This window comes from Mytilus trossulus, chromosome 7 (genome assembly GCF_036588685.1).
Source record: "Mytilus trossulus isolate FHL-02 chromosome 7, PNRI_Mtr1.1.1.hap1, whole genome shotgun sequence".
NCBI classification, from domain to species: domain Eukaryota; kingdom Metazoa; phylum Mollusca; class Bivalvia; order Mytilida; family Mytilidae; genus Mytilus; species Mytilus trossulus.
In genome coordinates, this window is record NC_086379.1 from 2,586,846 (window position 1) to 2,600,248 (window position 13,403).

At 33.1% G+C, this 13,403-nt stretch overlaps 1 protein-coding gene across 3 annotated transcripts in view; it reads left to right on the top strand.

Moving 5' to 3' along the window:
* The window catches only part of LOC134724487 (multidrug resistance-associated protein 1-like), a 37,918-nt gene extending 33,649 nt beyond the window's left edge, over nucleotides 1-4,269 (top strand). For all 3 annotated transcript variants that reach the window (XM_063587530.1, XM_063587531.1, XM_063587532.1), the window contains 3 exons: nucleotides 422-588; nucleotides 2,018-2,212; nucleotides 4,134-4,269. In XM_063587530.1, coding sequence (XP_063443600.1) covers nucleotides 422-588; nucleotides 2,018-2,212; nucleotides 4,134-4,248 — 477 coding nt within the window. In that variant the 3' untranslated portion in view covers nucleotides 4,249-4,269. The remainder of the gene's footprint in view (nucleotides 1-421; nucleotides 589-2,017; nucleotides 2,213-4,133) is intronic.
* The last annotated feature ends 9,134 nt before the right edge of the window (nucleotides 4,270-13,403 follow it).

Genomic DNA, 13,403 nt, shown 5'->3' on the forward strand with positions numbered 1-13,403 from the left:
GTCGTAACTCCACTTCTTAGTGTGTATTGAAATAAGCCCCATCTCCCTACCAAACTAATATGGAGTATACACGGTCTCTACGCTGACGCTTTAAATCAATCCCATTCATATCATTGTACAGAAGGTAAATTAAGATATCCTCCTGACCTGTTATATGCATTTCCCGAAGAAAGTAAGTAACTCTAGTCTTACGGCTAGCTAAACATCCCATTTTTAATAGCTGGCTGTAGTGTCCTAATATTGTACGCACTTCAAGCAAACATGATGAATAAACGGGACAATTCTTGAGATTCAAACAAAAGCAATCGCCAAGGACTGCATACAAATTAATCAGAGACACCGACAGAAAATGATTATGTTACTGATATTGAAATATGGTATAATGTAGTAAAACATATTTAGTAATTTAATCATATTTTAGGACCCAGTTTTGTTTTCTGGAACAATGAGAATGAACCTGGATCCGTTCGATGAATACTCTCAGGAAGACATTTGGAAAGCCCTCAACTATGCACATCTGAAAGCCTTTGTGATTAGTTTAAAAGACGGACTGGATTACCACTGTTCTGAAGGAGGAGATAACCTAAGGTATGATTAGTGGAAATGGTCTTTCTGTTCTTAACAAGAACGTTTAAATTACATATTTTTATTATTTAATTAAAATTTAAACTGTTTTCAATTATGTGATTTAACTAGTACAGTGTAACCTGCCTTATCCGTCACCTGAGTATTCCAACATCCTGCTTTTTATAGCCAATTTTTTTTCATGGTCCCAAAATATGCCTATCCTCGCAGGAAAATCTGAGTATTCCGACACCCTCATTAATCTGACATTTTTCATGGTCTCCCAGTGTGTCGGATAAGGCAAGTTCCACTGTATATACAATATAAAATATACAAAAGTGAAATATATATATTCGTTACTTAAGATAAGTCATCGCGTGAACTCAAAAATAATATAGTCATGTAGAAGAAACGTATTATAATGATTTAACAAAACTCAGGTGTCTTATACTATTGCCCTTTTCTTTCATTATGGAGGTTTAAGGTATTTATACTTGTAAATACATTTTGATTTTTCTCGCTCACTATGACTCGAGATATCTATGTGTCAAATTCCCGTTAACATGTCGGTTGTTCACTTATTAGTCATGTTGTTTGTTGGTGTATAGGGGAAAACATTATTGGTAAACTTGAATGGATATAGAAAGATGTGGTGTGAGTTCCAATGAGACAACTCTCCATCCAAATAACAATTTAAAAAATAAACCATTATAGGTCAATTTACGGCCTTCAACACAGAGCCTTGGCTTACACTGAACAACAAACTATAAAGGGCCCCAAAATTACTAGTGTAAAACCATTCAAACGGGGAAACCAACGATCTAATCTATTTAAAAAACGAGAAACGAGAAACACGTATAATTTACATAAACAAACGACAATTACTGTACATCAGATTCCTATGGTCCATTACAACCAAAAACAGAAAGAGTAGAGACAAGAATGTTTATGGATAGTTCTACATATTCTACTAAATATTCTAATAACGAATAAATGACAAATGCAATCTATTTATATTGCTTTTAAATTTTCCATAACAAAGCATTATTATCAGATTTATCAATAAAATTGTGAATGGAAATAGAGAATGTGTCAAAGGGACAACAAGCTGACAATAGAAAAGACAACAGCAGAAGGTCACCAACAGGTCTACAATGTAGCAAGGAATTCCCGCACCCGGAAGCGTCCTTCAGCTGGCCCCAAAACAAATATATGATACTTCAGTGATAATGTACGCCATACTAAACTCCAAATTGTACACAAGTAACTAAATTAAAGATAATACAAGACTATCAATGGCCAGAGGCTCCTGCCTTGGGACAGACGCAAAAATACAGCGGGGTTAAACATGTTAACTTTATGTTAAACAAGCATGTCCAGTATGTTTGTCATAAACTATGTAAAAATGATTTGAAGGTGCATCTTAAAATACTCTTATTTAACTATATTTTAGTGTTGGTCAACGACAATTAATCTGTCTTGCCAGAGCCTTACTAAGAAAGACTAGAATTTTAGTTCTTGATGAGGCAACCGCTGCTGTTGATTTAGAAACAGATGACCTCATACAGACCACCATTAGAACAGAATTTGCAGACTGCACTATACTAACTATAGCCCATAGGCTCAATACAATAATGGACTATACTAGGTAAATGTAACAGTACACTATGATTGGTATTTTCAATGATAAACCAGTGGAGCACGAACTATGTAATTTTCTCAAGGTTATTGATTGGCTTAGTGTTTCTAGTGTATCTAATCATCAATATATATCTGTTTTGTTATGTAGCGTTTGTGTCGCTTGTCTTTTTGGCATTTATGTTTTTATAATTTGGGATTCTCGGTGCTCTTCAACTTTGTGCTTGTTTGACTTTGTAGATGTTTTGAGCGTAACTGATGGGTCTTGTGTGTACGAGGCGCGCGTCAGGCGTACTGGATTATGATCCTCGTGCCTTTGATAACTATTATCCATATGTTATTCAGATGTCACTTGACTGTATACTGAAATTCATACAAACAATGGACCTCAATACTCTTTCTATATAAACTTCATTTATATGAAGCTTTATTTGGTTTATTTTTACAGAATTACGACCCCTGAACTTTTTATACTTTGTGATAGTACAGTGAAACATCCTATCTATCAAGGTTTGAATTATAAAAAAAATGGACAGAAAAAAAAACCACATTTCTTTTCAAAATTACCTACTATTGACCATGTTGACGGAACTACAATCTTTGAATTTTGAATAATTAGTGAAATTGTAGTAACGGGTCCTATGTATGTATGAAGTTAATTACATACGGAATACAGGATGGGGCGAAACATTTCTTTAATTTAGGTTTATTTAAAATTTACTCTTTAGTTTGGAGCACATCGAAGTTTTTCTTTTGGTGTATTCTATTTCCCGAAAATTACACTGAATCCTTCCCATTGACTAATTTTCAGCAAACACAACACAGTATAATATACTTCTGGTTAAAATATGTTATACGTTGTTCAATGTTAAATCAAGATGTGGTACGTGTATGTTTGCCTAGATGAGACAACTCTCAACTCTTATCAAATGTTTATCTTCATTATCTTTTGATGCGTTTTGTTATTTGATTTTGCCATGTGATTATGGACTTTCCGTTTTGATTTTCCTCTGAGTTCAGTATTTTTGTGATTTTACTTTTTGCTTGAGTACAGTTTATATAATGATTTTTGACAAAAATGTCAAACAATAGACAACTTTCGAGTTCGATGCATTTCCGTCAAAAACTTTTAGTGAACATCATTTGTGCGTTTAGGGGCATCGTTACATCCGTTCTAATGTTGAGCGAGTGGTTGGAAAATTATAATATTATACTGAACAATTTATTCGGCAAACTAAATTTTCAAAATTAACAATCAGCACTGCTGTCATTAGGGAGTTGTGATTAAGTACTTACAAAACAAAACATATTTCTAGTTTATTCTGCACAATGACGACCTCTAAGACGCTTTGGCGACCTCTAAGACGCTTGATGAACGTAGATAGTGTATGGATACAAGGGACCATCTCTATCTGGTAAATGACGTCACACAGGCTCCTAATTTACGATTTTTTTTCCGGTGACGGATGAACTCGAAAGTGATCTATTTTATAGCAGTTGGTATTTCTTCAAAGATTTGCCTTATCACAACTTGACTATTTTAATTGTATCGTTCAGTGCTCGTCGTACTTTCAATTTTCAAATACAAAAACATATACATGCGTTTTGTTTTTTGATTTTGCCATGTGATTATGGACTTTCCGAATTGATTTTCCTCTTAGTTCAGTATTTTTGTGATTTTACTTTATACATATGATATGAAAAATAGCTAACATTTTTTCTATCTCAGGCATATTTACCTTAGCTGTAGTTGGCAAAAGTTTTAGGAATTTTGGTCCTCAATGCTCTTCAACTTCGTGCTTTATTTGGCATTTTTTATTTTTTTTTATTTGAGCGTCACTAAGAAGTCTTTTGTAGACGAAACGCATGTTTGGGGTATATAAAAAAATATTCCTGGTAACTATGATGAGTTTATTTTATTTCTATTGTAGAATTATTGTGTTAGATTGCGGACAAATCATGGAATTCGACTCACCAACCAATTTACTATTAGATAAGAAGAGTATATTTTATGGTATGGCAAAAGATGCCGGCTTGGTGTCTTGATGCCAATGATATTGAAGTATTTGATAAATAGGATTTTATGTAAAAGATATGTTATTTGTTTTTCCAATAAATTCTTTTGACACATAAAAGATCGTTTATACTTATTCTGATGAATCTGATAAATCGTTATCAATGTGTGTCAGTGTCTCTGACTGTAATGGACGGGCATTGTTTGCCTCGTGGTAGAGTGCTCGCATCGATTGCGAGATTGCGAGATTGGGGATCAATTACCGGTTGGGTCCCAGCAAAGACTGTACTATTGATATTTAAATTTGCTGCTTCTCCACTGAGCACGCGGTATAAAGGAATAAGATCAAACATGTGTCTACTCTGAGTCAGAATAACGGTTTGTCTATAAAAGATTAAGAAAAAAAACAACACAGAAACATGCATATAGTTTTACATGATAGAACTCGAAGAATACAACTAGTGGAGAAAAATACGTGTCTACTCTCCGGAACACCTCTATTCAAACCGATAATTTAATGGCACAAACTGTCGCATATATAACAAAAAATGTATCAAGTGTCTTGTTTCCCTCAATTCATTTGTATAAAATATATAATTAATAGACATTTACTTTAAATAAATCTTTAAGATAAAACAATTATATACAACAAAAAAACATTGATGGGAACAAGTTAATATAATAGATGCTGTAATTTGCATCTTAAAAATCTTTGTAAATTGTGACATCTTAAAACTGAGAATGTAAATTTGAAATGTGTCAAAGAGACAACAACTAGACCAAAGCCGAAAAAATCAATAAGTCTTACCCAGCTAGAGAATACTGCACCCGACAGCGGGCTTCAGCTGAGTAGTTCAGTGAAGAATACTACTTATTCATTCATAAAAAAAATCAAAGGCTCTCCAGAGCCCAAAGCGCTCACCTGTATCAACTTTGATTTTGGAAATTATGTAAAATAACGAACACAATCATAATTATTATCATTAGATACCCTTATAATGATTGAGGTCAGTTTTGGTTCAATTTGGCGAGTAGATGTAATAGCAAGTCATCATATTCTAGCCACGCAATAGTTACTGAAGACCACTTATCAAACTAGTTTTCAAGTTGTACATGTAACCATATGCAATTGTGTATGTGTTCTATTTTTACAATTTCCCCTTAGACTTCTTAATTGAACCCTGATGTTCTATGTTTAGCCAGGGCGACCATGTGGGTCATCGGATACATTTTCAATCAAGATACTCCATTCAAACTGTATCTAAGTTTAATTATTTTAGGCTCAGTAGATTATTTGGAGAAGATTTTTGTAAAAGATTGTCAAAAATTACGAAAAATTTACTATAAAGCCATCAACAGTTTACTCTTAAAAAGTCAATTGACAATTTCGGTTAAATAAACTTATTTGTTGAAAATTTGTAGAATGTTATTGCTATTTTATTCTTGTACAGTTTTCTATTTATAAAAATATTTAAGATAAAATAAAAACCTGTAAAAGTTACTAATTTAGGTGCAGTAACCCAACAACGGGATGTCTGGCTCGTCTGAAATTTTCAGGGTAGATAGATCTAAAACTGATGAACATTTTAATCCAGTCAGATGTGTTACATATTGTTTTTCGTTTATCTACTTTGGATATACTTTAGACCGTTCATTTTCTCGTTTGAATTGTTTTACATTTTTCATTTCGGGGCCTTTCCTAGCTTACAATAAGGTATGGTTTTTGTTCATTGTTGAAGGCAGAAGCGGTGACCTAAAGTTGTTAATTTCTGTGTCATTTTGGTCTCTTTGAGAGAGAGTTGTCTCATTGGCAATCATACCACATCTTCATTTTTATATCTAGTCGACCAGAATATACAAGTAGACTGCATTTGCCGTGAAAACTATCTATTCATGGAAGTGATATCGAAGTTTATTATTTTTATTAGACTGAGTTTCCTACAACAAAACTCTCATCGTAGCGGATTAAAGAGACCCTAGCACAGCCATTTTGTGACTCGATATTTTAGATTTTATACATGCACGCTTTTTCAATGACATTATTATAGAATTATTAACCAACCTTGAGCACATGCATGATGGTTTCCCCTTGATTGGACGAAATAACGGAATTGAACAAGAACCATCAAATAGAGATATTAGTCTCGATCATCCAGCCGCTTTATTTTTCAAAGTAGAGCGTCTGGATGACAAGTGATATAAAAATGGTAATTTATGACATTCGGAATAGTATCGGATTTGTTAGCTTGTATTTAAAGATAATGTCCAAGACGAATAACCAAGAAGTTGGTTATTGACTTCGGAAGAAATTATATTAAGATAATACTATTGAAAAGCCCGAGTGTACCGATTGTTGTTTAAAGCTATTTATATTTTTCTGTGACGACATTCAAGTCGTGGAAAACACCAGACAGCATGGCTTCCATGACCGCAAAGGAAAATAACAGCACATCAAACTTTGGTAAGATATAATCATGATATAACAACACAAACTGTTACATAAATTTTGATACAACCTGAAACACCGAGTAGTTATATTCTTTCATGCATGTCCGTGCTATGCAAGCAAGTTAATAATATATATAATAAATGGCAATTTTTGTATTGACTGGGACCACTCGAACAGTCGTGTGTACGCTATAAATACATTTTGTGGTTGATTTGTGGTAACTTTAGCTTTATAAATACTTTATTGAAAAGTGCTATGAAATATGAACTTCATCCAGGATAAGTTTGTTGTATCTGTCTGCATTATATAATGGAGTTCGCATTTTGATATGTGTAAAAAAAAAGGGGGGAGGAATGATGCGCAATGTTGTACACATTTAAAAGAGGGAACGCAATCCAAAACCATTAGCAGAAGAAAACCAAACAAACTATATATAGAAGATGCCAATTTGATCATACACCAAACGGTGAAAATGATTTTGTGCTCGATTTTTTTTTAAAACAAATGCACTTAGCTTATACAAACATAGAAGAAGTGGGACAGGTTGTTATAAAAAGTAATTTAAATATACTGTTAGTAAACAAAGTCTGGACTGGTCAACTGGACAATACTTTTTTTGCACTTTTAAAAGGCATTTTTTCCACACTCAAAAAAAATCATAAAAGAAGACATGCAACATGTGCAATGTTGTCGGTGAATATATACCAATTGGCTTTCTAAACCTTACAATAAAACCATGGCATGAGGAAAACACTGAAAATTCGATTTTTATGCAAAACAATAGATCCAGCATCAATGAAAGGAGGTCTCAATGAGGCAACAACCGGTGACTGATCCCAGTGATATACATTACCAAAAGTAGACATCAACATAATTAAGAGGACATACTGTTGACTTAAACAAAAATTGAGAATAAAAGTACCAAAAGGTCAACATTATACAAATAAGAAGATGCGGTATGAATACCAATGAGACAGTTATCCATCCCAAGGTCAAACAAGGTGGATGTGAGCACTTATAGGCAACTGTATGGCCTTAAATAATGATAAAAGTTCATGCATGATTTTGATAGAGAATACAAACAGGGAATGTGTCAAAGAGACATCAACCCGACAAAAGAACAGGAAACAACCCAATGCCACCAATGGGTTGTGTCATCAACACAGCGAGATAATCTTGCATGCCGTAGCGGGATTCAGCTTGCATTAAGACATTTTAAAATGTATATTTATATATGATGTTTTTTCCAAACATTTTGTTTTTCATATATGCTATGCTGGTGACCAAAAATTAATATGACTTAACATTTACTTTCTTTTGTAGACAAACCAATGAAGATTTCTGGACACAGATATTATGTGTAAAATGTGAAGAATTAAAAAAAAATCTATAATACTTGAATTTTCATTGTATCATAAACAGCTCCAATTTTATAAGAAAAAAAGTTCAAAGATTTGTTTTGAATTACTGAAGCTGCCAGCAATCATTATAATCACAGTATAAACATTATTCTGACAGCAACCATAAAGCGAAAAAAGGTACACAGACATTCATTAAGTAAATAAATCAAAAATCAAGAATCACATTGTTGTCAGATATGTCAGAGAAATTAAACAAATTAAAAATCATATAAGAAATTTGACAGTTTTCACGTTTGAATTGTATCTCATTTACATGATGGCCCTTCTCAGTTATTTATGTGGTATGGAGTTTTCTTAATATTGAAGGCCGATCAGTTATTATATTTGCGAACATCCATGTCATTTGAACTTTGCTAGGTTGTTGCCTCATCAGCAATCATACCAATCTCCTTATTTTATATAAAGGTTCACATGTACAGGAGAATTTTTGTGAAGCTGCCCTTTAATACATGATGGATATTGGAATCAAATTCGTATTACGTGTGAACTCAGCAAAATAGTTTGTAGTAAGAGCATACACTTTTCAGTATTTTTTTTTTTACAAGTTATAATGCAGTATGGGTCAAATCCCATTCCATCTTTTTCATGTGATTGATTCAAACATGTATTCATAGAGTATTAAATTGGGTTTCATGAAAGACTGGTTAACTTATGTATTTCTTCATGGACACGGAGACTGACAAAGTGTTATTGTGTGAAGATTGGTCCCTAAATGTTTTCTTCCCAAAAGGATTAGGCGATATAGATTATTGTGAAACATTCAGACTATTCTGTCGTTTGCAATTTTAAGATCAGTTAATTTTGTCAATAAAAAGTTGGCTCATTGTATGATCTCACTGATCTGCTAGTAACAAGTTGTTATGGAGGATTTTCTCCATTGAAATCTTAGTATTTGTATGAGTTGTTTTTCTTTCCATAAACGTAACTTGATGTGTGCTTTTCGAGTTAGGTAAGTGCGTCAGATATCTGAAAGATTATATAAAAAGGAAAGCATAAATAATAACAAGGATTTACAGAAATAAGACAAAACTAAGAAAAAAGGGGGAAAATAAAGAATACAGACTAATGTGGATACAATATAGATCAATATACCGACTGTTGGTTGCTTATAACGTCAAGTGGGAAATATTTCATAGAATAAATAGTGTATGCTATGATACAAAAATATAGAAAAATGACATTTTATAGTATGAAGATAAGAGAATATTGAACGTGGTGTGTTATAATATACAAAAAGATTGATTTTGGGTTGCTTGGTTATCGTCTTGTGGTAAATATTGGTATTAAATGTTCAGGACTGAAAAAATGACAATAAATATAAAGATGAGGTCCTAGATTATAGGCCGTTCGGGATACATGTCGGAGAAACTATAACTCGCCTGAAAATTAGGGTATATTGTATGGCTTTATGTACAACGGTCCGCCTATACGGATCCCTTGGATCTCTTAGCGCATAGCGGAGCCTGATACCCCCTATACACAAACAGTGGCTGATCCAGACCTTGTTATAATGAGGGCACTCTACAGTACTCATGCTACATTGTTCCTTTTTATAATCAATCAAATTTTTCCCACGAAAAAAAATTCTGTCTTAATTCTTATTTTTTTTTTACATGGGTCACAAAATTCAGGAAAAAAGACCACCGCTATTAATTACAGTTTTCGATCGTTCTTTTAAATTTACCCATCTGCAAGTTGGGCAAAATAGGGTCAACTACAAAATGTCAGTTTTAATAATCACATAATTTTTATACATGTAACCAGGGATGATATAGAATATATAAGTCCTTGATGTAACGTTACACTGTTAAGTGTTTACTGTTTGTATTAATTGTTTTTTAAAAATAGAATGGGGATACCGGAAGTGCTATTTATAGATATGTTCTATATTTAATTATTTGTTACGCCCCCTATAAATATCTGACCAGTCCGGTTAATCACCCCAGACGCTATATATAAATATGCGTCTGGGTTATCGAGACTAATAGAGATATATGCTACAATAAAAAGAAAACACCACGGACATAAAATCCAACTTCAAGATAAAATCCAGTTAAAAATATTAAAGTAAATAAGGTGTTGTTGTCAACACTGTCAAATTTCAATGGATAATCTATTTAGGGATTCTTTTAGAATATGTTTGAAACTTGATGTTACATGGTTTCTTATGCTTCCTCTAAGGTAAAAAAAGGTAAAAAGTGTATTGGTTAACTTACAATAATGGTTATTTTCTCAAAAGCAACCAAGGAGGACGAAAGGTACCAGAGGGACAGTCAAACTCAAAAGTCGAAAAAAAAAACTGACAACATTAACACCATGGCTAAAAATGAAAAAAAAACCAAACAGACAAATAATAGTACACATGACACAACATAGAAAACTAAATACTAAGCAATACGAACCCCACCAAAAACTCGAAGTGATCTGAGGTGCTCCGGGAGGGTAGGCAGACCCTGCTTCACATGTGGCACCCGACGTGTTGCTCATGTATTACGAAACCGGTAAATAGCTATAGTCTAATTCAGCTGTGGTCTGCTCTATGGTCGGGTTATTGTCTCTTTGACACATTCCCCATTTCCATTTTCAATTTAAATTCGGTAGGTCACAATCATTAAAAGAGAAGAAATATACGTTACGACGTACAAAACATATCGGGTCCGATATCATATCCGAAACGGTTTTTCCGCACGGTCAATCAAACTAACGGCCTACTTAATGTACAAAAAAATGAACGAAAAACAAATATGTTACACAGCAACAAACGACAACCACTGAATTACAGGCCCCTGACTTGGGACAGGCACATACATACATATATTATATATAATATTCATAATATAGTTTTCTAGTTTGAATTGTTTTACATTTGTGATTGCAGGGCCTTTTATAGCTGACTATGCGGTATGGGCTTTGCCCATTATTGAAGGCCGTACGGTGACCTATAGCTGTTAATTTCTGAGTCATTTGGTCTCTTGTGGCGAGTTGTCTCATTGGCAATCATACCACATCTTCTTTCTTATATTTATATGTTGGTTTGTGTTTTGTTGCACCTAATCTGAAGAATCATATGAGCCTCAGCCAATGCCATCATCATGCATCCGTCTTCCGTCCATTAACAGTTTAGTTTAAAAAATTTCTTTGGAACCACTATGGGTATTCTGGCATATAGTTTTACCCTTGTCCGTCCGCCCGTCCGTACGTACGTCCACCAGGGGACTTTGAACATTCTGTTTGGTCGATTTTCAAGAGTTTTCTATAACTACTGAATTGATTTGATTGAATCTAATTATAAGTAAATATGTTCTTACCAAAGTCCTTAACAAGTGTTGTTACTTTTTGAGCCGATACGAAATTCAAACTGTCTGGCCACTAGCGGAGGTCAAAATTTGCATTGAAACCCTATGGAAAACCACATTTGCATCTCCCTTTTTGAGAATCACTAATCAGAATCGAACCAAACTTGATATAGGTGTTCACTATATAGGTCCTACACAAGTGTTATTACTTTGTAGTGGATTTGTTAAACAAGAGTGCACACGCTAAAATGTCTCGCCTGCTTTACTAACCATGATTGGTTTAATGTTGATAGTCCTACAGATAAAGTTTCACTACAAGTATCACATAAACTTAAAATTATCAATGATCTATGAAAATGAGGTCAAGGTCATATAAACCAAGACAGACAGACATGTACATTTGTACACCTTACCATCATTCCATACACCAAACATAGTTAACCTATTGCTTATAGTATACAAGAAAAAGACCAAACCATGAAACCTTAACATTGACCAATGAACCATGAAAATGAGGTCAAGGTCAGATGAACCCTGCCACACAGACATATTCACCTTACAATCATTCCATACACCAAACATAGTTGACCTATTGCTTATAGTATACAAGAAAAAGACCAAACCATGAAAACTTAACATTGACCAATGAATCATGAAAATGAGGTCAAGGACAAATGACACCTGCCAGACAGACATGTACCCGCTACAGTCATTCCATACACCACATATATATATCGAGATAACGGTGTAATTATATCGAGATAACGAAATAAATATATCGAGATAACGAAATAAATATATCGATATAACGATTTAAATATCGAGATAACGATATAATTATATCGAGATAACGAAATAATTATATCGAGATAACGAAATAAATAATTATCGAGATAACGATATAAATATATCGAGATAACGATTTAATTATATCGAAATAACGATTTAATTATATTGAAATAACGATATATATATTGAGATAACGAAATAATTTTATTTTTTGTTAGGTCCCCTATGGGCTTCCGTACTTTTTCTTTGGCGTCTGTTCGTCCTAGATATACACACACCAATTATAGGTTGTGTATTGTATTGCTAAAGTTGTTCTTAACTTGACGCATAGTTATAATTGATATTTCTCCACGATCTAAACTGTGTCAAATTTGTTATTCATTTCACATTGTAACCTACACATACTTTATTTTTAACACATAACGTTGATTGTATATTTTACTGCTATAGGAACGTCTTTATGTCTGGGAAATATCTATAATGTATTATACATTATACATACATTTAGTTAAGAACGACGCAGTAATAGATTTAAATTCTTTAGATAAAAGTGCTTATACTAAATTTTCAGATTCGTCAGCGTTTTGCGTCATATTTTGAGCATATCCATGCCCAAAAAAAATCCTGATAAAGATTCATGTTTTTTTTTTCAACTCTATGCTCACATCAGAATGCTTCCGATACATCTATCATTATTTTCAAAACATGTCCGTAGATGCATCACTATTGTAAAATGCTGAATCAACTGAGCATCATCATTTTATAACAAAAAGTTTAGAAAAATAACTTGTATTTTATTTCATTTCTTTGCTCTATTTTGTCATGGGGACTGTCATCATATCATACTTGTTTACTTTGATATAGACATCAGTCATCCTGAAAATGTTTATCATAAAAAATAACCGTAAAATTACACATAATTTGAAATATAATGGATAAGGGAATTCCCATTTACTTACCGGGAATACATTCAGTAGGTGTCTTTGTTTAAACGTGAAAATCTTTAATTGAAAGCTCAAAAAGGTCGATTCGAAATCAAAGATTTTGTTTTTACTATACAGTAAATTTTAGGGTAATAACCATTCTAATACTTTAACATATTGTAAGTGTGTATTGCATAACTACGCAACGAAGCATTGGTTTTAATACCCTTTAAATGGACATCAATGTGTATCAAAAGGCATTGTTTATACTGAACATAAAAAAATGTCACTTTTTGTAGACATTCTTAT